Here is a 25,916-nt window from a genome sequence, read left to right as displayed (position 1 = left end):
CATTCAGGAGGGTGTGATAATGATCCTTGCAGTCAGTCTTATTCAGAACCACAGTATCTCTTCCTGTATCGACCAGGGAGTTTGGTGAGATCCCTCACTGTCCAGCCTGATTGAAACTTTGTGATGCCATTTGTACATCATGTTTTTCAAGGAACTAACTATTTCTGATTCTTAATGTTTGCTTCTACTTGCAGATGGGCCAGAAAATGTCAAAATAACACCCCCAGGAAATGAGTATTTGGTAGGATCAGACATCACAATGATGTGTTCAGCTGATTCCAGTCCTCCTGCTCAGTTTACCTGGTTTCTAAATGGACATCAGCTTCGAGACATTTACCTTATCTTATTTATCTTATTTAGAACCACAGTATCTCTTCCTGTATCTACCAGGGAGTTTGGTGAGATCCCTCACTGTCCAGCCTGATTGAAACTTTGTGATGACATTTGTGTATCACCTTTATTGAGTAACTAACAATTGATTGTAATTGCTTTCTTCTATTTGCAGATGGGCCAGAAAATGTCAAATTAGCCTCGTTTCCACTGCGCAGCTGGTGTCGGTACGGTTCGAGTTGGTTCGGGTCAGGTCAGTTAAAAACGTACCAGGCACAAATCAGTGTTGCGTTTTCATGCCGCAGGATTCCTGTTGTAATGTAGGCGGGGTGATGAATGGCCACAGGAAGTGACGTCATTACGCACTGGCAAACGCGCCAGAATTGGCAAAACGAGAAATCAAACGGAGGAGTGGAGGAGCTCTGCTCAGCTCTTAATGTTTCAATACTCGAACAAAATTAAATTTCAGTGAAGCATGAGGCTGTTTCTGTCATGGAAATTTGGTAACAAATTATGAGATCATGGAAAAGTCATTGAAAATCATAGGTGAGAAAGTTTCTGAACCCTGTTGACACCGTTAAGTCCCGGTCTGTAACGCTGGGCTCTCGGGGTCTGAACAAGCAGAGAAACTCCTTGGAGGAACGTCTGAAGGCCTGGTTCTGCTGCGCTGGCTGAGAGGCCAAATCAGCCTCATTCAGCCTCACTGCCCTGCTTCATCTTCAAGGAACTGCAGGTTTAGACGCTGCTCCTCCTACTGCTCCTCCTGATGGACATGCCGTTCATCATGCTGCAGCTCCCCAGCTCACCTTAAAGCGATAATTCAACATTTTGGCTAATTGGCCCATTTAGCGCAATTCCTTAGTCATTTCGAACAGCATACTTACTTTTTTTGTGAGGGCGAGCTGCTGTTTATTCAGAGGTGAGTCGGGGAAGGTTTTCGGGACGGACACAATGGAGGTGAACGGTATTTTTGGTTCCCCTCGTCAAACTCATCAAACACACAATCCAACAACCCCAAAACACTTTGGTGGACACGTTATAATCCGCACATTCACCACGCTGTGAAATATTAATGCAAAATTACGAGATTGAGTTGCTTATGCGAAGATTGCTAAGACGGAACTACTTACTAAATATGGCGTCTGGGCGTAGTGATTTCAAAAGAAAAAGTAGTTCACAGTTTTTGCTTCAGTGTCTTAACGCTACAATATGATTTGTTGGTGTTCCGAAAGCTTGTGAAGGGAATTGTATTTAATGTTTTTTTTTTCCCCTTCATCATGCCACCCCCTTGAGTTTGCCGCCCCCGGCGGCCGCCTAGTTGGCCTGTGCTAAAAACCGCCTCTGCCCCCCCCCTCCCAATTCAGTGGGAGAGGAGACAGAAAGAGGGGCTCACACTGGGGGCGTTACGGGGGGGGGGGCAGGGGCAGGCAGGCAGGGGTAGCTAGTGCCACCCCACCCCTCCCACTGCATGTGATATCACATTCATATGTGTCGCGATCAGTGGAAGTACTTGTAGTCCCCCCCCCCCGCTCCCGTCTCAGGCTTGTATGGGGTGCATAACAAGCCAGGGCCAGCTCGGCCTCAAATGCCACATCTCCACTAGCCTTCTCCATTGATTGAAGCAGTGGAACGAAAGTTCAGAGATTTGCATATTTGTGTGTTGTGGATTGATGCTTTGACATTTTATGTGAGAAGTGTGTGCAAACCTGAAAACTTGTGTGTTGTGTTTTGACAACAACGTGATGTGAAATTGACACCAGAGTGTAAAGAAGGAAAGTTAGAGATCTAATAATAAGGTAATCTAATAAGGAAATAATAATCTGATAAGGAAATCTAAAGTAGTAACAAATTGAGTCAAGTGATTGGGGACAGAAGTAAAGGTTGTGAAAATTGTGCCTAATTTTGTTTTTTAGCAATGGAAAAAAACTGTAATACAAGTGCTACAAGAAAAGGTTTCAAATGCATAAAACAGAAAAAAAAAAAAAAAACCCAGACCTTACTGAAATTGGAAAATGCTCCCATGTTCCCGGGAGGTTTCTGTCCTCCCTGAGCTCGCCTCACATTGCTGGCCGAATAGCCAGAGAGCAATATATTGCCAATTTTTTTTTCATAGCCTTAAGTGCTGAATTTTGATTAAATGATCTTGTGTGGCCGAGGGGGTTACAAATAAGTTAATTTAAAGTTGTTCCGACAACGCCACCTAGTGGAGGGACTAGGACCCGTTTAACCAAGGCTCTGACCCAGGGGTGAGCAGTGCAATAACAACAAGCTTAAAATTGCAGTGTAATTTATTACAAAAAAAGACCGTTTACAAATGAAGTTCGATTAAAAATAGGATTAGTCCTCCAAAAAATAAAAAAACCACAGCTGTCGTCAATCCCTGAGGAACCTGCTCCAGGTCCTCTGATCGTTGCGCTGGTTAAACTTCGTGTGGACCTCCGCCCGGGACGTTGGTTTGAGCCCACCCTGGATCGTCGGCCAGTGGCTCCTACTCCCGCTTCCCCTGCGGACGGTCCTGTCGCATCAGCGGCGACCCCCTGCAGGCAGACGCAACACGGCCAGAAAAGAGCCCACGGCTGTCGATCCCCCACAGCCAAGGCTGCACCGCCCCTGCAGCACCCCCCCTCTCAACAGCAGCTACTCACAGGCAAGGCAGGGATCAGACCCTGCCGCTGTTGGAGCTGTGTGCTGGGTGCTGGCGGCCTCCGGCGGGTCGTGTTGTCGGCCCTCTCGGTGTTGTTCCACTCACTGCCTCGCTCCTCCTGTGCAGCGTGGACTGGCCTCGTCCCCTCTGCTGTGCCCTCTCCTGCTCCACACCTGCCCTGCTTAAATGTTGGGATCTCTTCCTCCCACACTGCAGCCCTGATTAGTCCGATTGGCTTCAGGTGCGCTCATGTTCGCCTCTGAAGACTGCAGGTCGTGGGAATGGCCTCACTTTAAAAAAAATGTCCACAGCAACCAATAAAATCACAGCACAAGCATGCAAATAAAACAAACATAAAAACACAATAAAAGAGGTCCATAGTCCCACACTTGTGTGGTACTTTTTGCTGTGTATGTGCATTTTGTCGAGCACTGGTAGTACACTGTGTAGTCAATTTCTAAATTCCACATCTCCAAATCAATTGTATAGCCCACATTCACAATGAGAGAGAGAAAAAAAAAAATCCAAATTTTATTTTTCTTTATTTAGCCATTTTTCAGCTTTCATTCTGGAGTTGAGAGAGAAAAAGTAAAAATGATTAACACACTCAGTTACAGATATGGTTACAGTGTGCACTGCTATACTCACCTCCCGTTCCAGTTTATCGATCTCTAAGTCCAATATCCTAAGCTTCCTAAGCTTCGATGTCCAGATCAATCATCTCCAGATTCCTCTTCTTCCTTTGAATTTTCACTTCTACCAGCTCTACCTGTTTCTGCAGGTGTTTGGCATAGAGCACCCGGATAGTTTGTGAATTCAGCAGAAGAATTATCAGTTAGCACAACAGGATGTGTGTATCACATAGATTTACTTCAGCCTGGACTATACTTAGAATGTTACCGCCTTGATTCTGAGGTGGTGTAGTTTCTAGGTCCTGTAACAGATATAATATTAATGTGAATATATAATATTTTATCTTTGGTTTTCACCTGCTGCCAGGTTCTTTTCTGGCCGGACAGGTTTGTTCTTCATGACAGAGGAGGGATGAAACACAACACAACATGAGAACAATAGTTTCGATAGATGACACGGAATACAGAGTTAAAACTTTCTTTGAACTTAATTATACTTCACATAACCTGAGTAACATGCACTTCTATGGGCCACATTAAAGAAAAACACAAGTATTTATTAGTGGACTTGAAAAATCATCAGCTCCATCCTTGAACTGTAATTCTGACAGTGTTTGTGGAGTACAGGTTGTTAATTGCACATGTTGGCGCTACTTATACACATTAAGCTGGTCTGATTTTAAAGGCCAGGCCCTCTTCTTTTTTTGCAACACTTGTGTTGCCTTTCTTGCTGATTATATGTTTTACTTCTTAATATAGCTGAAGAAGCATTGCCTGCTCATCCTGCGTGAAGAAAGATGCACGTGTTGTTCCAGTTTCAATCTGTGATTCTGGGATCAATCTCGGAGTCTTCTTAAGAATGCCGTGAACGCGCACTTATCCAGATGATCCACACTCGGCTTGACTAAGCCGCATCTTTTCATCCTGGCTCGGCAAACGTGAAACCGTGCAATCCGAGAAAGCGCCGACTAGGCTTATTCAAGCCGTGCCTGCGCATTTATACTGGATGTATTCATCCTGGTTTTGTGCAATACCCCCCTGGTTTCAGGTGGCCATTGCTGGGCTGTGTTTGCCGATTGCTGTGATTCATGTCACCTGGGGTGCTGGGTGAGGTTTGTTCACCTGATGAGCTGTGGCTCTATTTAACTGGCCCTCGGATCTCACCCCGCACGGGATTGTGAACCTTTATTTGCCTAAGTCAGTGTGCGAGGGGTGACTCTGTCCTCAGATTTGTTACTTTCTGCTCACCTGTTGATATGGATTAATGCTTTGTTTCCAAGTTCTCAGGAACACAGTGTGAAGGCCACTCTGTTTTGTCTGAAGTCACTTGGAAACAGCGTCTGCTAGTCTCGTGAGATCTAGCTATATGAGATGGCGTGGCCGGAAGTCATGCCAGAGTCAGGTTGGATTCTCCCCGGAGCAACAGCCTTGCTCTCAATCGGCTGATTTGTGTGTGCTTCCTCTGCAATCCTCAATAAATCCTCCTTGTGCAGCGTCAACACCTTGACTCGTCATCTTTGGCTCTGATTCACCAAAAATTCCACAGCACCTGTATTCTCTGCCTCCAGTCTGGTGACCTGGGCTGCCAGCATTTCCAACCTGCCCTGCATTCCAGATCTGGCCGTCCAGCTGCCCACACGGTCTGCTCCAACCTGGAACTCAGCCCCAGAGGGACGTCACCAGATTTACAGACTTTGCGGCGTTCTGTTTTCTGCAGCTTGGACTAAGTTTTGTTGTCTTTGAGGACTTTTTTTTTTAATTAAATCTTTTACACCTTGTAAATTGCTGTCCTTGGTTTGCTTCCTGTGCCTGAGACTCTGACTCGCACCAGTACTTCTGTGATACACAACTCATTCTTTTGTGTATTTTTTTTTTACAATTCTGACACCTCAAGCAAATTCTCACCAAATTAATCCTTTTGGCCACATCAGTGTTTTTAGTAACCAAACTGGATTTGTTTCATTGTTTTTCTTCACTAAGAGTTAAAAAAAAAAACTATAAAGACATGTCAATGATCAACTACCAGAGGAAGTTAAGCTCATGTTAAAAGGTTACTTCCTTGTACCAACATTTTCATACCAAAGTGACTTTCATTACAGTTCCCATTATTGACTTCAGCAAGAACAAGGTTGCCCAGTGAAGAAGTGTATTCATCTTTTTTGTAGTCGACTGGATGTCAATTTAAAAAATGGAAACCGTTTTAGGATCAATCATCATCTTTGGAGCAATCTCAGGTGAGCTCACTTCATACAGATGAGGACAGATATTTGCCACTTTAATGATTAACTTAAGTAACAATAAGGATTAAGTTAATAGACTTACATACTGAAGACTGATACTTTCAGTTACTTCTATATACTGTAAGTTTTCAGCTTGGATTTTATAAGACAGTAATTGAATCTTGTCAAAATACATTTATTTAAAGCAGATGATTTTATTTCAACATTTACATTTTACAAATATGGGTAGTTTTATTTTTTTGAATCCTGATAATGATGTTCTACAGAAATATTTGGTGAAAACAGTCAAATTTCAATACATTTCGTTCAACTGGTAATGTCTACATGTTCTAAAGTCAATTTTATATCAATATGCTTGAATTGTGTTGTTGAATACAACTTAATCTTGTAATGCAATGTCACATCTGTGATGTTACAATGCATTGTTGTAAAAGCACAACTGTATAATGTAACTTCACAGTGTCACAACTGTCAAAGCAAACACTGTGATATTATAGTACATTACTGGGGAGTTACAACCTTTTGCTGTACATCTTTACAACAAGGCCCTGTATGGTGTGTACTGTGAAAGTCATCCAAAACTTATCAAATTATTTATTGTAAATGTACAATGCATATTGTGGAAGTCATGCAGAATGCATGATTCAACTTCCTCGTCATAAACTTTCCAAATCCATCTTAAAAGAGAAATTGTACTTGCGGTTCAACCACCAAGTTGTGTCTCAATAACAGTAGGAGAATGGGAATGAGGTCTACATGGCAAGGTCGGCTATCAAGGTCACTCAGTCTCAAAACGTTCTAAAATTCACACACAACAACATTGTACAAAAAAACTTATAGGGCAGAGTCGTCTTATAAAAAAAGTACAAAAAAAAGAACTCAAATCTGAACCTAAAAACTACTGCAGCAAAAAAGCTATGATGAACATTCAAAATCGGTTAGTTTCCTCAGAAGAGTGCTCACATGACGGTTCATTGTTGTCTCTTGGTCTTTGAGCCTTTCTCAAGATTTATAACACCTGTTAATAAGCAAAGACAGTTTCAGTTTTAAGTATACTCATGTATTGCCGGCAGCATTTATCAAGGTGTTGACGCCTTTTCCCAAATCACACCCTAATAAACTTATAATCCCAGCTCGTTAGATCTTTCTCTCACCATAAAAAAAGAAAATCGTTTGCCATTTATAGCCAGGGTGCCTCAGGTTAGGTTTGTCTTAAGCAAAGTTGGTAGGTTGTTTTGTTGATTGCCTACGATGAGGGGCTGTGTCAACGTGGGCCGCCACTTTATTTCTATTTCAATTTATTTAGGATAGCACCTTTAGATTCAGCATCTCATTAAAATGCCCCTTAACACAACTGGCCAGTTGGTAAATTAAACTAAATCCTGTTGGAAATATGACAAACACTTCCTTTTCAACAAAAAGTCTGAGATCATTTTGTTCACTTCTAAAGAAAAATTGTGCTGTACTTCAGTCAATACATTTGCATTTCACAAAAGACATTTTGAAATCAATCAATCCCCACCTCACACACCTAGGGATCGACATCACACGGTTGTAGCTCGGAAGTTGGAGCAGGTCATTTCATGACTGAAGGGTCAGCAATTTGATTCCCAGTTGTGTGCTTTAGTAAGGTAAGCACAGGTGTGTTTTTTCAAATCAATTCTGGTCAAATGTTATTTAGTGTGTCACAGCCATGCCAGAGCACTATGCACCATATCAGCACCCTGACTCAGCTAAATCGAAAACAGAACACTGCCATTATAAGAATTAATCACACCTAAGTTTACTACATAGTTGACACTCCAACAAGCTTGCTGTGAAAAAAGGCCATGTGAAACTGTCAATAATTTAGTCAAGATAAAAGTATATTTTTTCTTGTGTCAGGGTTTTTCATGGTTAAATACGATGCTTTTGATCAAAATATTGATGGTTGATGATTGGTCAACTGGACCTCTTGCCAGTCTGGCCTCTCCTGCCATTCCTGTGTGTGGAACTGAAAGTCTTTTATTCCTAGTTTTATATTAAACTCTTGTTTTTACTTGTTGCAGAGGAGAGTAATGTCCATCTCCAGCAGTATCACCTTGCTTGCCAATGTCTCCAAATGTTTTTGGATGGCTCCTGAAAAGAGGGGGTGAACAATTACAATGTCCCAATTGTGGCCAAATGCCACATGCTAAAGTATTGCTATATTAAATATGAGAAAAAATAGTTCCAACTTGCATTGTAGTGTCAAACTGTAGCTTCTACTTTCTATCAATATGGTTGTCCAGTAGTTAGATGAAGAGACAGCTATCACTTTTAACAAATGCTGTGAGACAGTGTTCAACACTACACATTTCAGGCATTTGCTGACAAAATATGAACAGTGCCATTTTTAAACCATTATCTGAAAATGAAAATTAACATACAAAACCCAAAACCAGTGAAGTTGGCACGCTGTGTAAATTGTGAATAAAAACAGAATACAATGATTTGCAAATCCTTTTCAACTTATATTCAGTTGAATACACTGCAAACACAAGATACTTAACGTTTGAACTGAGAAACTTTATTTTCTTTTGCAAATAATCATCAACTTAGAATTTACTTTAATGGCAGCAACATATTGCAATAACGTTGGCACAGGGGCATTTTTACCACTGTGTTACATCGCCTTTCTTTTAAACAACACTCAGTAAACATCTGGGAACTGAGGAGATCAATTTTTGAAGCTTTTTGGGTGGAATTCTTTCCCATTATTGCTTGATGTACAGCTTAAGTTGTTCAATAGTACAGGGTCTCCGTTGTATTTTACGCTTCATAATGCGCCACACATTTTCAATGGGGGACAGGTCTGGACTACAGACAGGCCAGTCTAGTACCTGCACTCTTTTACTAATGAAGCCACGATGTTGTAACACGTGAATAATGTGGCTTGGCATTGGCTTGCTGAAATAAGCAAGGGCGTCCATGAAAAGACGTTGCTTGGATGGCAGCATATGCTGCTCCAAAACCTGTATGTACCTTTCAGGATTAACGGTGCCTTCCCAGATGTGTACATTACCCATGCCTTGGGCACTAATACACCCCCATACCATCACAGATGCTGGCTTTTGACTAACAGTCCAGCTGGTTCTTTTCCTCTTTGGTCCGGAGGACACGACGACCACACTTTCCAAAAACAATTTGAAATGTGGAGTCTTGACTTGACTACACTTGTATAGCGCTTTTCACCCTGCACTGACAGAGCCCAAAGCGCTTCACACTGCAATATCACATTAACCCATTCACACCATACTGGGTGGTGGTAAGCTACTATTGTACCCACAGCTGCCCTGGGGTAGACTGACTTCACACTTCAGCATCGCCTCCATTACCATTAATTTCCGTTTAACTTCTTTCCCCCGGAAAAACCTTTAGTCAGTTCTCTTTGCTCACCAGCAGCCCTTGTGGACAAAAGCCACAAGTGACAAAAAACATGAACTGAGAGTCAGAACACAGAGAATCTCACCTTCCAAACTATTTACAATTATGGGGAGCCTACGGTAAGGAAGGAGGGAAAAAACTTCATATTTCAGAAAACATTTATTCAGAGAAATCATTTTAAAAAATCTTCTCTGGTTGGGGGAATTTAATTTATCCTTTTGTTTCAAATTCAACAGAATATTTTTTTTCTCATATCTATTATGTAGGTTGGCTTTTACGTTTTAGAGATTTCAAGAATACTGCCAATCCAACCATTCAAAGAAGGTGGAGCTGAAGCCAGACACTTTTTAATGATATTCTTCTTGCTTGCTGCCAAAAGGGCCTGCAACAGTTTTTTGTCACTTCTCTGTTCCAAATTGATAACATTTCCAAACTAAATAATAATTTTCCAAAAGTAAATGATATATCCATTTCACACAGAGTTCAGAGTCTCAAGAACCTCTTTCTAATATTCAGTTCAGGACTCGTCCAACATATGTGGTGAAACTATTCTGCTTTTCTAAACAATTTCTTCTTCTTTAATCATCAGTTTTTTTACACTAAGTTCATTTCATTTCTGTCTGTTTCAGGTTTCACTAAAGGAGCTGGTATTTTACCAGATGGTCCTCTGGATGCAGCCATAGGAGGTTCAGTGTTACTCGAAACAACAAAGACTCCTCCAGAAACTCCATTTTTAGTAGTGACCTGGAGCTTTGGTGCAAACAATATAGGAATCTCAACTCCTTCTGGAGAGAACATTGGGGTAAACTATACAGGCAGGGCCAGAATCACCCATTCTACTGGATCTCTGGAGCTCAGCAGACTGACTGCTGCTGATAGTGGGGATTATGGAGTCAGCATTATCCCTTCAACTGGTGGTCAAGAGTCTGGAACCATCACACTGAGAGTACATGGTGAGCAACTGTTAAATACAACTGTCCACAGGTATTGATAATGTTCTATCATTTTTTTTTAAATATTAATTTAAAAATACAAACACTTGCCTCTTGTGAGATAGTGAGAATGAAGTGAGAATAGAAATTGTGCTGCACTCTAATAAAATATGAGTGAGTGATTGAACCTCATCAGCTGATGTGAGCTCCAAAGACCATGAAGGTGTAGAGATGTATGGACAGGAAGGATTTATTTCTATAGACAAAAATATTCAGACCAATCAATTCCCCTTTCTATAGCCAGATCTTAAATCCAGGGGCTCTAGACACTTTTACAGAGCAGACCTAACAGATCCACAACGGCAAGCATAAGCGACTGTGGAAAGGACAAACTCCCTTTTAACAGGAAGAAAACTTTGCAGAACCAGGCTCAGAGGTGGCGGCTTTCTGCACCCCGGTTGGGGTGAGGGGACAGAAGGAGAAGGACATAGAACAGACAATTTCTTCTATCTAAATACATTACATGTATGAATAGAGAGTACATAGGCTACAAGAGAAACAATTGTTAATGACACGGAGTTATGAAACATTACATTGAAAAGAGAGCACGTAAATAATACGTTAAAATACATGGAACTGTTTTTACACCACTGCAGAGGGAAAATCTAACTCGATTAAATCTATTCATCCATATTTTGTATTTAATTCAGCATGGTGGGCGGTATCCTCAAAAAAAAAAGATTATTTATTTTTTGACTGGGAGAAATGTGGAAAACCGATTTTCACACAGAGAAAACATGCAAACTCCACAGAGTCAGGCCCCAAACCAGAGTCAGAGTCACTGGCCCTCATTTATCAAACGGTCGTACGGCGGTATATGGGCGTACACCCGTCGTACGTCCATATGAAAGACGGGTTAGTTATTTATCAATTTGGTCGTGATCGTTAGAAAGATGAAATCTCACGACAGGTCTGACATCTTGTACGCAAGTTTCAGTCGGTGCAGACTTGCGGTGCAGTGCAGAAAAACGTGGCGGAGCGTGAAAAACACGCCATAAAGCACAAGCAGCACACATTCAGGACAGATTAAAAATAAATAAATAAAACATAAAATGATGCCCTTACGGAATAGCTAATAAAATTCTTCTTTGTGGGAATAATAAAGGATTTTTAACTTTCAATAAGTCCGCTGGTCCATCCTGCCATGGAGAGGAGCAGTTTTAACAGTGCGCAAAGAGGCACACGCTGCTGCAGAGCTGCTTCAGACGCTCAGATCCAGCGGGGGAACCGCTGCTGTTCCTGTTCATCCCCGAAAAGGTGTGTGACTTTATTTAGGCAGTTTTATATTGCATTGGCCGATAGAGTTAGGGCCAATCCCAATTCTACCCCTTACCCCTACCCCTTAGCCCTTAGCCCTACCCCTATCACTCTCCTACCCCTTTTAGAATAGGGCTGAGGGCTAGGGCTATCTTTGCAGCACTATGAATTGGGATACCCCTTGGCCCTTTAAGCCCCGCCGCGCTCCTATAACAACAAAAAATTATGGATATTAGAAATGATAGAAATTACATTAGAAATTACTTTTATTTTTTAATAATGGTATTATTATTTACCTTATATTTCTTTTTGAGGTTCTCCCACTTTTTTGAAGCTTGCTGGGCAGTAACTTCCCCTTCCAAGCCATTTTCTTTTATGAATTTCTCAAAGTAATACATATATATTTATATAAACACGTTTTATTACTGACATATTATAGCTTAGACGAATAATATAATTTACTCCCAATGTGTTTTGGCGCTGTATTTTGATTTCAAAAACTTTTCTTCCTTTTTAACCTCTAAACCAGGGGTCCTCAAATACAAATCTCGAAGGTCCACATTTGCTTTTTATATACAAGCATGGGTCCGGACTTCAGCGCCCTGTGGGCGAGTGGGGGCAGCGATACCGAGGACTGCCGAGCAGTGCGGTGCGACGGAGTGCGCTGGATTACACCATGCGCAGAGCGGCGCGGTGCAGAACGGTGCTCACACGGAACATGGAGCGTTTAAAGAAAGATTTTTTTTTTTTTTCCATACATTTGCCCTGGGTCCGCAGCAAGGTGTGCCGCGGTCCGGTCGTGGACCGCGGTCCGCTAATTGAGGAACCCGGCTCTAAACTGAATCAGCAGTCGGGTTTCATCGGGGGTCCCTGTATCTAACATATTATGTTAAAAACATGATAAAGGATGACGTTAATTCAGTGATTAGTGCTCTAAAGAAGTTACAAATTCACGATTGGAAACAGTGCTGCGCAGCGCTAAAACGTTAATCCATGACTGGGACACTGTCACGCGAGTTTATCTATAAATTCAGTGAAGCAAATACACTTTTTATAGCTTTTTAAATAGTATACAGAAAGCAATCTTACATTTGTGCGACTCCGTGGTGGGCGCCATGTTGTTTTTTTCTGGCCAATGTGAAACTCCGCCTACCCATATTGAGAATAGGGAGCATCGATGCAGACTTCGCTGAAAGGGGTGAAATAGCCCTTCCCCTTACCCCTACCCCTATTCAAAAAGGAGAATTGGGATAGCCCTTAAGCCTCATGAACGCGCATATCATAGGGGTAGGGGTAAGGGATAGGGGTAAGGGGTAGAATTGGGATTGGCCCTTACTTTTGATGCGTTTGCGCCACGAGAGGAGCTGATGTGGGAACCAGCAGAGCCTCGACTTGGTCTGGAGGAGTAGACAGGACCTGAAGAACCGCGACTGAAATGCAAATAAACTCTAAAGTTTAGCAAATGATTTATTTAATCAGTGATGTGATGATAGTAGCCTAGAAAATAACTTGAACTAAAGGGAGATTAAATACAGACAGAGGATGTTTGGTCAAACAATTTATTAAGATTTCTGTAAATTGTCTTTCATTGAAGCAGATCCGGCAGCGGGTGGCACGCGCCGCCCTCGATGGCCTGAGTCCCGGGTCCTATTCGATCCTGTGTTCCATTCGGTCCGGGGTCCTGCTCGGCACCGGGTCCGGTGCTGGGTGTGTGTGTCTTGGTGGGACCGTCACCGCTGTGGGAGACCTGGCGGCGGTGCCGCTGCTGACTTTGAGACATAATTTAACAAAACAATGAAACTCTGAGCTGTACAACATGAATCAGCCTCATTATTTGTAATATCAGGGTTAAATTAAATTAACGGATTATAATCTGTTCAGACCTCAGCCGGTGTCCGTTCGTCCAGGTGACGCTGCTCACCGCTGCCATGAACAGCGTCCTCCAGACAGCGTTTTTCTATTCTCCTTTAATTTCAGTTTTTATTCCTCAAAGGAGCTCCTCCTGATTTACCTTCACCTCAGACCTGAGAGGATCCATTTCCAGCTCCCAAAAGTTTCTTTTTTCGCCAAAATCGCTCCTTTTCCGTGTTTGACCTCAGTGGGCGGGGCTCTGGAACTATGAATATTTCAGGGCGTAACATGTTAATGACGATCAAATTCAGTCGCTGTATTTATCAACACCCGATCACTGAAACGCTGAGATCAGCGAGGTAGTTTCTGTAATGCCGCGCAAGCCCCGTCGTACGATGAGCTCTCTGCTCAGATATACACTCGTTTGAAAGATGGATTGATAAATGAGGGCCACTGTGAGGACAGAGTGCTGACCAAGACACTATGATATGGCACAACTCTACAACAGATCTCGGAAGTGGTGAATGTTTTGATAATGCTTTAATCGGAGCCCCAGACTGCTCCATAACATCATCCCACATACAAAGAAAAACGCCTCTTGCTGGTTCTTGTCATTGGAAAATCAAAGTTCCTAAATCCTCCCAATTTATTTGACTTACCTCTATTTGAAAAAAAAAAAAAAAAGTTTTGAATCTTGATAGGTAACGACTTGTGACATTCTTTTAACATCACCAGTACAGTATATCATTTTACAAGACTCTGCATTTTTAATAGAGGATTAGTGTGACCAAGATAACCCTGCTTTACTTAAAATTCCTATCGCCCTTTGTCTAGGTGAAACAGCAACTGAACTGAATTCTTGTAGTTATTGCCCCAAACTTCTGCACAATAAGTTAAAGGTGTAATACAGGATTTTGATTTCCGGGTGGATCACCTAAATAATTGGTGGGTCTGTTTGTCAATCATTCTGACGAGCTGGTTTCGTAAGGCGGTTCTACGTGCCTGTGCTCAATAAGCTTCTCCCTTTTGTGCATGCGCATTCAGTGTTTATGTAGCCGGTGAGCTTCTGAGCTCGTACTTACCGATGGCGAGTCTGACATAATGAAACTGTAACTGTTTCGGAAAACAAGCTTTATGTTTGAGCGACGCCGATCACAGAAACTGTAAACAGAGCCGTGCACGCCCGGAGAAGAGGAGATCGCGCTCGCACGCTTCCGCGTTTCCTGGGAGAAGCAAGAGAGCTGGGCAGATGGTCTGGCGCATGTGCGTTGTTAAAAAAGTGAGTAACAGACGTTTGACTTCGTCTTTTCGAGAAAATCCTGTATTATACCTTTAAGTATAGAAGAATTAGGGAACAATATAAGGTATGGAGTGCATTGTGATCAAGGACATGTTTAACTGTATTGCTAATCACTCTGAGAAATTTTTGTTTTTATGTGTTGAATGTTTGATTTCCAACATTAGTTATGGTCTTTCTAATTATTTCTAATATATTTTCAAGTTGCACACCATCTGGTCAACCATCTAGCTCAACCTGTTTTTGTGGCTTCGATTTGAGATTTCCAAATATTACTTTAGTTTTATCTAAATTTACAGATAATTTATTACAATCATCAACTTTTTTTAATTTTCTCAATTCATTATTTACATTGTCAATGAGTTCATCAAAACTGTCACTGCTGTAAAAAAATGTTTACGTAATCAGCAAATAACATACATTTTACCAGTTCAAAACTATTAAAACATGGTCAGAGACTGTCCTCCAGAAAACGAGCACAGTGGTTGTTAATTAATACCTGATTTTTTACTGTTTAGCACTTTGTGTTGTTTTTTCTGAATGTGACAAGTGCGATAGAAAAAAAGTTTGATTTTATTTGATTTGAATGAAATTACAAACATGGGGTACATTTTAACATGAATTGCTTCCTAATATTTCTGTTCAGTCCACAAACCACTAACCAACCTCAATGAACAGATCCTCAAAGCCTGGCTGGGTTAAGTGTTCTTTTGAACTTCCGTCCTAAAATATCAATTTCCTAAAGGGGACATTTTACATCAGAACCTGGATTTGACCCTCCAGACTGCTCACAAAGGCTCTGAGGGTATAAAGGTCACAGACCCTGATTGCCCTCAATGTCATCAGGGAACAAAATTGCTTCATTTCAACCAAGAAACCTGAAATGTTAGTATGTTGTTCTGTCTTTCCTCAGGATCACATCTGTGGTGGTTTGACCCCACTAAGGGTGTTTTCACACCTACCCACTTTAGCTCGACCAAACAGAGTTTTTGGACCGAGCACGGCGCGACTGGATTGGTGTGAAAGCGCCACTCGCTCTAGTTGTCGCTCTAACTCGCCTGCACCGAGAGCGGCTGAACGGGGTGGTCTCAGAGCGGCTTGGGTTGACCTGGGATGCGGCGTGGCAGATGTGTGAAAGCCCACCGGCTTTAGCTTGACCCAAAGTCTAGATACTGTGCCTTTATGAACCACACAGGCACCCGTAATCGGCTGAATCCCGGGAAAAATGATCACATGTCAAAATGGCAGAAACAAGAAAGTGTCTGCCACTCACTCTCTGGCAGACTCGCGTGATAACAATGCTTTTTTTCCCCACTGGTTGTTGCGCCGATTTTAGCCCGCCCCTTTCCTCTTTTGATTGACAGGTAAGTGGCAGGCTTGCACATGTGTTTGATTCTTTGCGGTGCAGCGGTGCACCAGACAAATTTACAGGTATTTTTTTTTTCAGCGTGAGAAATATAATGTGTGGGGTGAGTGCATGACAGAAGCCCGAAATGCGTGACTATCACGCTCAATGCATGAGACTTGTGAGCCCTGCAGTGTTTACCATTAGCAAGACTGCTGTTCTAGTTTGACGCCAACTTCCGCCTGGTTGTCATGGATACCCCATATTTCCCTTGTTTAGAGTGGCTGCTCTGTGCAGTCATGAAAAGCATGTGTGAAAAGGGACCATATTAGTTGAAAATTGAAACACTGTATCTTTTTTACTGGTGCAGCTGCCTTTGGCTCGATCCAAATATATGTGAAAACAGCCTAAGTCCTTTCTGCTGCCCATACAGTGTACCGCAATGTTCAGTTAAGACAATCAATTCAGCACCATCATTTGGTCAAATTTGCTTCAAATAAGAGGAAGATTTGTGGGATGTGTTCACACCTCTGCCAGAATTTCATATGTAGAATTTGGAAGCCCTGCCTCCTTCTTGAAGCTACTTCCTGTTTGGGTGGAGCTTATGGAATATTTCCACCAGATTCTGATTTTACAGTTTCAAGAGGCATCACAGTTCAAGCTTCAGGTCTGTATCTGCTGTAGAGGTCAAATGAGAGCAAAAGAACTCAGAGGTCACAACAGGCTGCTAGGCCTCAGATGGTTAAAGGAATACTCCAAAGATTTTGGACCCATGCCCTTTCCCTGTCATTGACAAAGTTAGACAAGCTCATAAATACCATTTTTGTGCGTCAGTGGCTGGTTCCCAGCTGTTAGCATCGTAGTTAGCTTAGCTCAATTGCTGGAAGTCAATAGGAATCAGAGCCGGACTGATGAAAGTGGACAAAATACTCCTTCCAGTGGTCCAGGGGACGGCGTATTAGCATGTGAAGTAAATCCGAATGGTTATAAAACATTTTAAAAGACGTGTTTTCTTTTCAATCTGTTAAAATAACGTTTTGATACACACAGATCTGCACAAGCATAGTGCTCCACGGAAGGATATACCGGAGCACAGCAGCTTAAGTCTATGGCTTCTACTGCTGTGCTCTTCGACATATTCAGGAGTATAATTCAAACATTTCAAATGGTCTGATGCTTATTTTGTGATATAATATATAAATGCAGACAGACAGACATATTGATAAATTTATTGATTGATTTACAACAGGAGAGGAACAAAATTGTTCCAGCAGTATACACTACTGAATCAAAAGCAAATAAAAGGAATTTTATTTGAAAAATCAAAACAGAAGTTGTTATTTAATGCACAGAAGGGTATTTGTGGACAAATATTAGTTTAAGAGCAAAAACAAACAAACTAAAGATTATTTTTTTTATAGATTATTGATTCAAGCAGAAGTTGTCCATGTTTGACATGACATTAATAAATTGGCTTGAAGTTATTTTAGTTCAGCCAGTATTGTAAAGCAGCTGTTTTAAGGGCTGTATTCAGGTTTGATTAAAAACGAGTATTTATTTTACAGTGTATCATTCATCTTTTTGTCACTCATTAATCCTCCTTGTTTTCCTCCAACAGCTCCAGTCTCTGATGTAACAATAGATCCTGAAACTCTGAACCTTGTTGAGTTCAACAAGTCTCTCAGGCTGTCCTGCAACTCTTCTGGATCCCCACTGTCTTTCCTCTGGATTAAAGACGGCTCTGAGATCACAGCCAGCGACAGAGTTCAGATCACTGATGGAGGCAGATTGCTCTCTATTGTCAACGTGAGAAGAGATGATCAGGGGAGCTACACATGTAAAGTGTCCAATCCTGTCAGTACTGCCACCAGCGATCCTGCAACTGTTACCGTCTACTGTGAGTTTGGAACATACTAAATATTTTATCTCTTAATATCAACACTGACCAATCAATGAACTTTATAATTATTATTTTGGAAACACATAGGATTCATTAATTATTTTAGAAAACAGTACAATGTCAAGTAAATCTAGTTATAGTTGCTACCCTGAAACACCTTAGACTGATATTTTTTGGATAACTTTCTGTGCAGTAAATTGTTCTGTATCAGCTGCACTAACAAGCTGAGTTTAATCTAAGTGTCATTTATTTTCACAACAGATCCTCATCTTGGAGCAACCCTGTCTCCACAAAATTACATTCAGAGACAACGAAACTGCATTCTCTTCAGAAGAATAAATTTTGCCCCTAATTACACTCTACTGCCACAATTTATTTTTTTTTATCATTACTTTGGTTAAAACAGATTTTGCTTTTCCTTGACCACGTTAATGGATAAGGATTACCCTGTGTAATCCGGCGTCTACTATATCTAAAGAATTCTTTCCATTCATTAATATATGTACACACTTCTGTGACACTGTATATGGATGAGGGGCGTTTTGGTATGGAGGCAAATATGAAGCAAAAATCCAAGTCATATAATTTTCCTCATGATCTATTTTAATGTTCCTACTGTTGTTTTCTACTTGAAAAGAAAGAAGCAATAAAGTGTATAAATTCATCTGATGGTAAAGGTTCTAAATTTGTGCAGTTTAGTCTTTTGTGAAGATTGCAGCAGTTGAGGTGTCTAAGAATGATGGAAGCAGCATCAGGATAAATGTTTTCATGCTCATTGATCATATCCAATCCAGTTTCAAAAGGTAATGTTAGATCATAGTGAGCTCCTTCAAATCCTGTGTGACCTTATGTGGCGTGAATGACACATCGATTTTGTTTGTATAACAAGCTTTTCAAATAAATAACAATATTCACACTGTTTTGTTCTCCACTCAGACGGGCCAGAAAACATCAAGTTGACTCCACCAGCAGAAACGAACCATGCAGCAGGATCAGACATCACGATGGTCTGTTCAGCTGATTCCAGTCCTCCTGCTCAGTTTACCTGGTACCTAAATGGATCTCAGCTTCAGGACACTGGATCAGAGCTCAAACTGGTGGATGTTAATAAAACTCAGAGTGGAAGCTACAGCTGTCAGGCTTTCAACACCGAAACTCTGAGATTTCAAATATCTGAACCTGCAGTCATCAATATTCTGGGTATGTCCAATTGATGACTACATACACAAAAATATGCTTTGGCATTCTACTGAGTTGTTGTGGCTCAGACATAAGTTCAAGTTTGAACATCATGTGTCCCTACTTTACATTGATATGAAATTTACAATTTTTTACATTGCAATGTTTTTTTTTTATTTTTGTTTTTTTGTTTTTTTGCATATTTGAAAAATAAAAGGAGAATAAATTAGGACCAAACTAAAAGGTTTAATAATTAATAATACATTCACATAACGTACTTGCCCCCTCCTCCCCTTCGGAGAGTGACGCACAGGTGTTGGGAGATTTAAACTGAATTTAGACCATCGAGGCCTGTTGCCTTAGCAGTGCTCACATGCCATTGGTGAAATTCTTCTAACAAAGTCCTTTTGTCTTTTGAACAACAGAGGAAATATCAGATGCTTCTGTCAAACCAACAAATCCTCCAGTTGAAGGGACCAGTCTCAACTTAACCTGTGAGGCTTCTGGCTCAGGGTTGAGCAGAAAGTGGATGAAGGACGACTCCGATCTGATCCTGACTGACAACATGAAGCTTCATGACAATAACAGAGTGCTGTCCTTCACCACTGTGAGCAGAAATGACAACGGAGAATATGTCTGTAATATTACCAGCAGCTTCGGCAGTAGGGTAGCTAATTTCTCCTTGACTGTAAACTGTAAGTACTGTGATGTGCAATTGATATTTATAGTTCAATGATAAAAAATGTATGGATTATTTGTATCTTATATTTTCCCTATCAAATATTTTAAAATGCAGAAGATATTTTCACATTTTTTTCTTAATGATAAGTGGCAGAAAATGGATGGATGGATGGATGGATTGATTGATATTATCAACTGTTTCTGTCCAGTCAGGATGAAATCACATTACCAACTTTAGGATATTTTATAAATTTCTTTTTCAGATGGACCAGAAAATGTTGAAATCAGTGGTGAAAATCAGATAAAAGTGGGAAGCACCATAGAACTGAGCTGCACCGCTGACTCAGAGCCATTGGCTGAATTCACCTGGTTATTCAATGAGACTCAGATATTAAACTCATCTTCTGAGCTCATTAAAGACAACGCTAACATTTCTGACAGTGGAGCGTACACCTGCAGAGCGACGAATGAAATTACTGGGAAATCTGGATCTGCTGAGCACCGGCTGTCTGTGACCAGTGGTGGTAATGGTAAATGTTGATTTTTCATTGTATATTACAGTAACATGCGTATATATGGTGGTTAACCTCCTGGTGTTTGACAGTATTCTTCAGTCTTTCTTCTGAATTCTCATTTTGATGATATGATGTCAAGATAAATGAGTTTTAATATTTGTAGTTTCAGATGAATCATCAGGCTGTGGTGCCGGTTGCATTGCTGGAATAGTCATCGCTTGTATCGTCCTTGTTGCTGCTCTTGTGGGTGGAGGTTACTTCATCTATCAGAGAAAGTAAGCAACAAACCCACCTTTATCCTTTGTCAAGAATATCTTAAATATTTTGTTGTAACACTTTCTTGAGAGAATTCACTTATAAAAGCTCAGCTAACACCTCACTCAGTTTACATTTGTGCCATTGTACTTTATTCACTTTATACTTGTTTTACTGACACTTTGTTTTATTTCCAATATTTAGAGTCAACACTGAACCGAAACCAAATGCTGCTGATGAACGTGAGTATGACAATATAAAGAGAAAACATAACTGTGATTCATAGCTTTAGACTTTAGATTTTCATCTTTTTTGTTTTTTGTCTTTGTGTTGTTTTAAACGAAAGACTTGATGAATCTATTAAACTTTTTGCTGCTTTGTTTGTTTAGAACAAGAAAATCAGTATGAAAACATTTCTGCACTTTATGATAAAACTTTATAAACTTAACTTTCATCCATTCAGGTAAGTTTCCAGCATTTCTTTATTTTCAAGGTATCTAATGTTTTGCCCCCACCAAAAAAATGTATTTGATGGAAAAGACATGACCTCCACTCATCATGTGATGATTTCTCACTTTGCAGATGATCAGAGACTTTGTAACGAGACGAAAGAAGACACCAGTGATGTTTTCTGGAATGAATCAACCTGTCATTTTTATACGACCTGTATTTTACATGTGATGCCATACTATGATTCTTGCAAGAAATTTCACATCAGTGTCTCTGTGAATATATGTAAAGTTTAAAACACAGGTGTCATGTGCTTTAATGAAACAGATTTTGACAAAAGTAAAACAGTGTTGTACAATTTATATAGAAGAATTGGAAAGAAACAAGAAAGCCGAAGCCAAACTGGTCATTTTGTTGAGCAGTTATGAGTCAAGTAATTCAGCTATAACCTCAAAATGTTAGGGAATTATGGGTAATGCATTTTAATTAGATTTTTGCTCCATTTTTGCTTGGATGGTGATTTTTGTATGTGTATTGCATTTTGTAATTTCCTCATGGATATGAAAAAAAGATATTGATATTTTTAATTCTATGAAATGTTTGTATGTTAATTATGCAATTTATCACCAACCATGAGTAACAGAGGCTGGTAGAACCTGTATGAGTGTGATCACAACTGACTTTGAATCTTTGTGAATCATGAAAAATATCTTGAACAATTCTGAATTCTGTCTTTAAAGCTTGTGTCCGGAGTTTCCGTTCGTTTCCAACGTATGTATCATTTTTCAACAGAGCTTAAATGTGTTAGTCTGGTTCGATACTACAATATAATATTAGCATAAAGTAATTTAAAAATTTATTTATGAGCCCCGCCTTCTTCTCATAGACCCCCATGTTATCCGAAAAAGCGCCGGTCAGCGTCAGCCAATAGACTTCGAGCTTCCGCATTCTCGTGTTGTCAAAGTGTGCATGCTGCCAGAGAGCACGGCCGCTCGCCCAGGGGAGGCGCACGTCAAGCCCCTGCGTAGCCCGTCGTAGGAACGGGCTACGCCGTCGTAGGAACGCCGTCGCGGCGACGGGGGAGTATACTGAGGCCTTTAGCTACGCAGCAGCCGGCCCGCTTACCTCGGATATATCCACTATCTGCTGAACATCCACCGTAAACAGCTAAACATGGAGGATGCTGTAGGACTCGGAGGCACTCATTTTCACCCGAAAAATAATTCGCGTGCACAATTAAAGGGGCGTGGCTTGGTCGCTCATGAAAGCAGAGGGAGGGCGGAACCTCGAGACATTGGATTAAAAAAAAACCTCTCTCTTTCAAAACTCCGGACACGAGCTTTAAGTTGGGCCGTACACTGAGTGCAGCACTCTGGCTTCTGGCTCTGGTTTGCAGCACTACTGTGTGAAGTTTGCCTGTTTTCCCTGTGTGAAGTGGTTTTCTACACCTTTCTCCAAGAGTCTCGAGAAAAACCAAATAAACAATATTTTTGAGGTGACTGTCACCACCCTGAATTCAATGCCAAGATGGAGCCATCGAGAGGCTTCAATTCCTAAAGCACTTATTAAAGATCTGTCCTGAGTCTCACAGTCTGTCTGCACTGAACTCTGTAATATTAGACTGACACAGTGTAACAGAATCTGCTGGTTTTAGAAATCACTTCCTTTTGTCTTCATTGTAATGACACAGAGCTGGTGAGCTCAACTGTGCAACTCAGAGTCTATAGTTTTCCAGAACTCTTTTATTGTCACAGAGTTGAAAACAAAATGCGTCCACGCCTCCGTCCCTCCCACCGGCACAAATGGCAAAGAGGGAGGAAAGAAGGTGACACTGGGTTGAACACAGCTCAGCGTCATCATCACCGATCAAACGAGCACGACTCCTCTCCTCACCTTCAAATGCATCGTGGGTGGAGCGAAACGCAATTTCATGTCACCATCACCATGGACCAAGACAGCTGCAGCAGCTGCAGGTGGTCAAAACTTCTCCATGGAGGAAACTGTAGTAACTTATATATAAACATTGCATAGTAAAGATGAGTGGTGTGGACAGATCACAACATGAATAAACTGTGTCATGGAAATGAAATCAGAAGCTGTGCTGAAATGATGCATTTTCATTGCTTGTTTGAGAAATTAACTTGTTTTACCCAATTGTATAATACTCCAATGACACAAAACCAAAGACGTGGGCCCCTGCAGGAGATATCCACACCCTGCAGGGTCCTTGGTATCTTTAATGTGACTGAGGAAATTGCGGCCAAAACATCTATAAATTGTAGACTAATACTCACAGTTATGACCCTCGGTCATTTTAAAGGGTTTTTTTGTATCTGTAGCCCCCTCTCTGTAAATATTTTTCCCTCCCTGCCTGGAGAGGGTGCTGCTCATGCTGTGTGTATGTGGAGCAGGTGTCCAGGTGCTGCTGGCAGATTGGATGAAGGCTTATGGGATCTTTTATATAAGGAAGACCCACCCAGGTCCAGAGGCTCCACTTCTCTCCCTTGCTCCCAACAGAATGTAGCAGCGTGAACCTCAGTGTTGGGCCTTCTGTGATTATCTTTTGTTTTTGTTTAAAGCTAGGGTTGGCGATTTGAATGAGATACATTTTTTTAAAATACTGGTTAAAATGATCTTTATGACCCGATGGGAAGCAAATCATGGCGTGTTCTTAAAGTAGTTTGGAAAATATCCGCTATCCGTGGAGTAAAACGGGACAAACAGCAACCAATCGTCTTGACGGGACACCTTTTTTAAACCAATCAAATCCCTTCGCCGTTCAACCTGCCCCCTGCGCGTACATGTCAATGGCGTGCACTGACCCTGGTTCAGTGCGCGCGTAGAAGGACGGAGCGTCGTTGCAGAATGACGGAGAAGAATGTTTGGGGCTTTACTTACCGGTGAGTGCACCATAACTTGGCGTTGTGCAAATAAAGAAAAACGAAGAAACGAAGCGCTGAGGACAGGTTACGCCAGGGATGCACTGGACGCGGAAGTGCCCAACGGAGCTCCTCCAATGGGGTGGGAGCTGGGCGGAGCCTTGGGAGATGCTACATTCGTGCTACATGCTAGTTTTCCAAGATCGCCAACCCTAGCTTTAAATGGTCATGACATTTCAAGTTAACAGCTGTAAGAGGGGACTTGCAGTCAACACCGAAAACTACTGAATATAGAGTATTTGCAGCTGACGTCACACACCGGCCTCACAATGCACGCCGGGCAGCTGCTGCCATGTTGGAGTGAAAACAAACCTGGAGCAGCATAGTGTGTCTGGCGTGTTCGAGAGAAAAGTCTGCATCAAAGTAGTGAAAACATAGTTCACGAGACACAGAACATCAACAAACTTTATTTGAACTCCAAGATTAACGGCAAGCCCACAAGGTGGCGACACGAGGCAGCACATCTCATTCAGGCGCATGACGCTCTTTCACTGTCAAAGAGGATTATGCCCCTCATTTTGGTCAGAGGAGAGCGTAGATAGGTAGAAAATGACCACAAAATGGTAAGGAAATAAAATATGTTGTGTTTGTTGTGAATAGCTTTGAGATTTGGTGAAGAAGTGTGTGAGAAACATGCAATCTGAGGTGTTGGCGGTGTAATGTGAAGATCGGTTTTCGGTTTGTTTTGCCGCTGACGGGAGATGGTCGGCTCAGAGAATATTCTGCCTGGTGTCAACTTAAAGTGTAGATTTTATAGTTTCATATGAAACCCAATATGTTGGGGTGGAGCAAACAGATCTTGTGTCCTGTTGCGTTTTGTGTGGGAGGTGCAGGTGAGGGGGCGTATCGAATTGTTGCATATGGATTTTAAAGTCGTTATAAAACAAATACTCGGTTGTCAAAGTGTAGCTGGAGCGTTCAGTTAGTGAGATTAAGGCTTCTTGTTTGGGACATAATTGAAAGAAATCATCCTCACAGCATTTTAATCACTTTTTACACACGTTGAAGTGGAGCATCGAGCTGTTGGACCCGGTACAGGGTCCGTCGGGCCAAACAGGTTAAATGACTTCCATGATGAACAAATCCATTTTGGCCTGGAGTTTAGCACTGACTTAGTAAATCTACTCACCTTAGACTTTACAAGAACGTTGTCCGTGTTGCCGATTCGATACTGTCCCAGTGCTCCCACAAAGTCAAAAACTAAAAACTCTTAGGAATCCAGGCTCTTGCACGCCTTCATCGCTTATGCCGAAGAACTGTTGATGAGATAACAGTAAATGTCGGCGTACTCCAGATCGGGGAGTTCTTGAGTCTCAGCAGTGCATGGCTGAAACAGGCCGGCTGGCATCAAGTACAGGTCATGCTGCAAGCCTGAAATCCGTAGTTTCTCCCAGTATCGTTGTGTTACGTCAAGATTGTTCACTTGATCTGACGACACAACAATATCCCTACTATCCTTATCAGTCGACATTTTCAACCCTCAAGAACACCTAATGCGTACTGCTGTATATGAATGAAACTGCATATCTCTTGTTGTTTTCACTCCAATATGGCGGCGGTCCTGTGGTTGCCAACTTCCAGGTCACGTGACTGCAAATACTGTATACGTCTGTCTCGCTACTCCCCAGACCCTGGATGAAGTGCTCCGGGAGGCGGAGCGCGCCGAGGTGATTCTCTCCACGCCGCAGGCTGGATTCGGTACACCACCTTGTGCTTGCCGGGCTGACCACGACGGGGAGGAGATGGAGAAAGCCATCTTCATACGACTCTGCCAGCTGCGCAGCTCCACACACTCCGACGAGGTCACCGTGAAATTGACTGCTCTTACCGGTGCAGTGAATCCCAGCCCAAGATTCCCCTCTAAGGCCCGTTACTCTGGTGGGCCATTTCGGCCGCACCAGCGGATTCTCTCTGACCTGCCAGTTGGAGTTGAAGTTTTGTGCTGGTGTGCCACATTCGCTCACATCCTGTGCACCTCCTGGAGGAGAGCCCCTCCCTCCTAAC

General features: G+C 41.8%; 1 protein-coding gene across 1 annotated transcript; it reads left to right on the top strand.

Annotated features, from left to right (window-relative positions):
• Positions 1-851: 851 nt before the first annotated feature.
• LOC115396450 (carcinoembryonic antigen-related cell adhesion molecule 5-like) lies at positions 852-25,915 on the top strand. Its single transcript, XM_030102324.1, has 9 exons — positions 852-876; positions 2,729-2,977; positions 9,881-10,204; positions 17,612-17,890; positions 18,830-19,093; positions 19,498-19,767; positions 20,017-20,283; positions 22,728-22,798; positions 25,541-25,915. Exons 1-9 carry the CDS (start codon positions 852-854, stop codon positions 25,913-25,915), a joined length of 2,124 nt encoding a protein of 707 aa, XP_029958184.1.
• The last annotated feature ends 1 nt before the right edge of the window (position 25,916 follows it).

The sequence above is a fragment of the Salarias fasciatus genome, chromosome 11, assembly GCF_902148845.1.
Source record: "Salarias fasciatus chromosome 11, fSalaFa1.1, whole genome shotgun sequence".
NCBI lineage: Eukaryota > Metazoa > Chordata > Actinopteri > Blenniiformes > Blenniidae > Salarias > Salarias fasciatus.
Note: the sequence above shows the minus strand (reverse complement) of the source record. Positions and strands in the feature narration are given on the sequence as shown.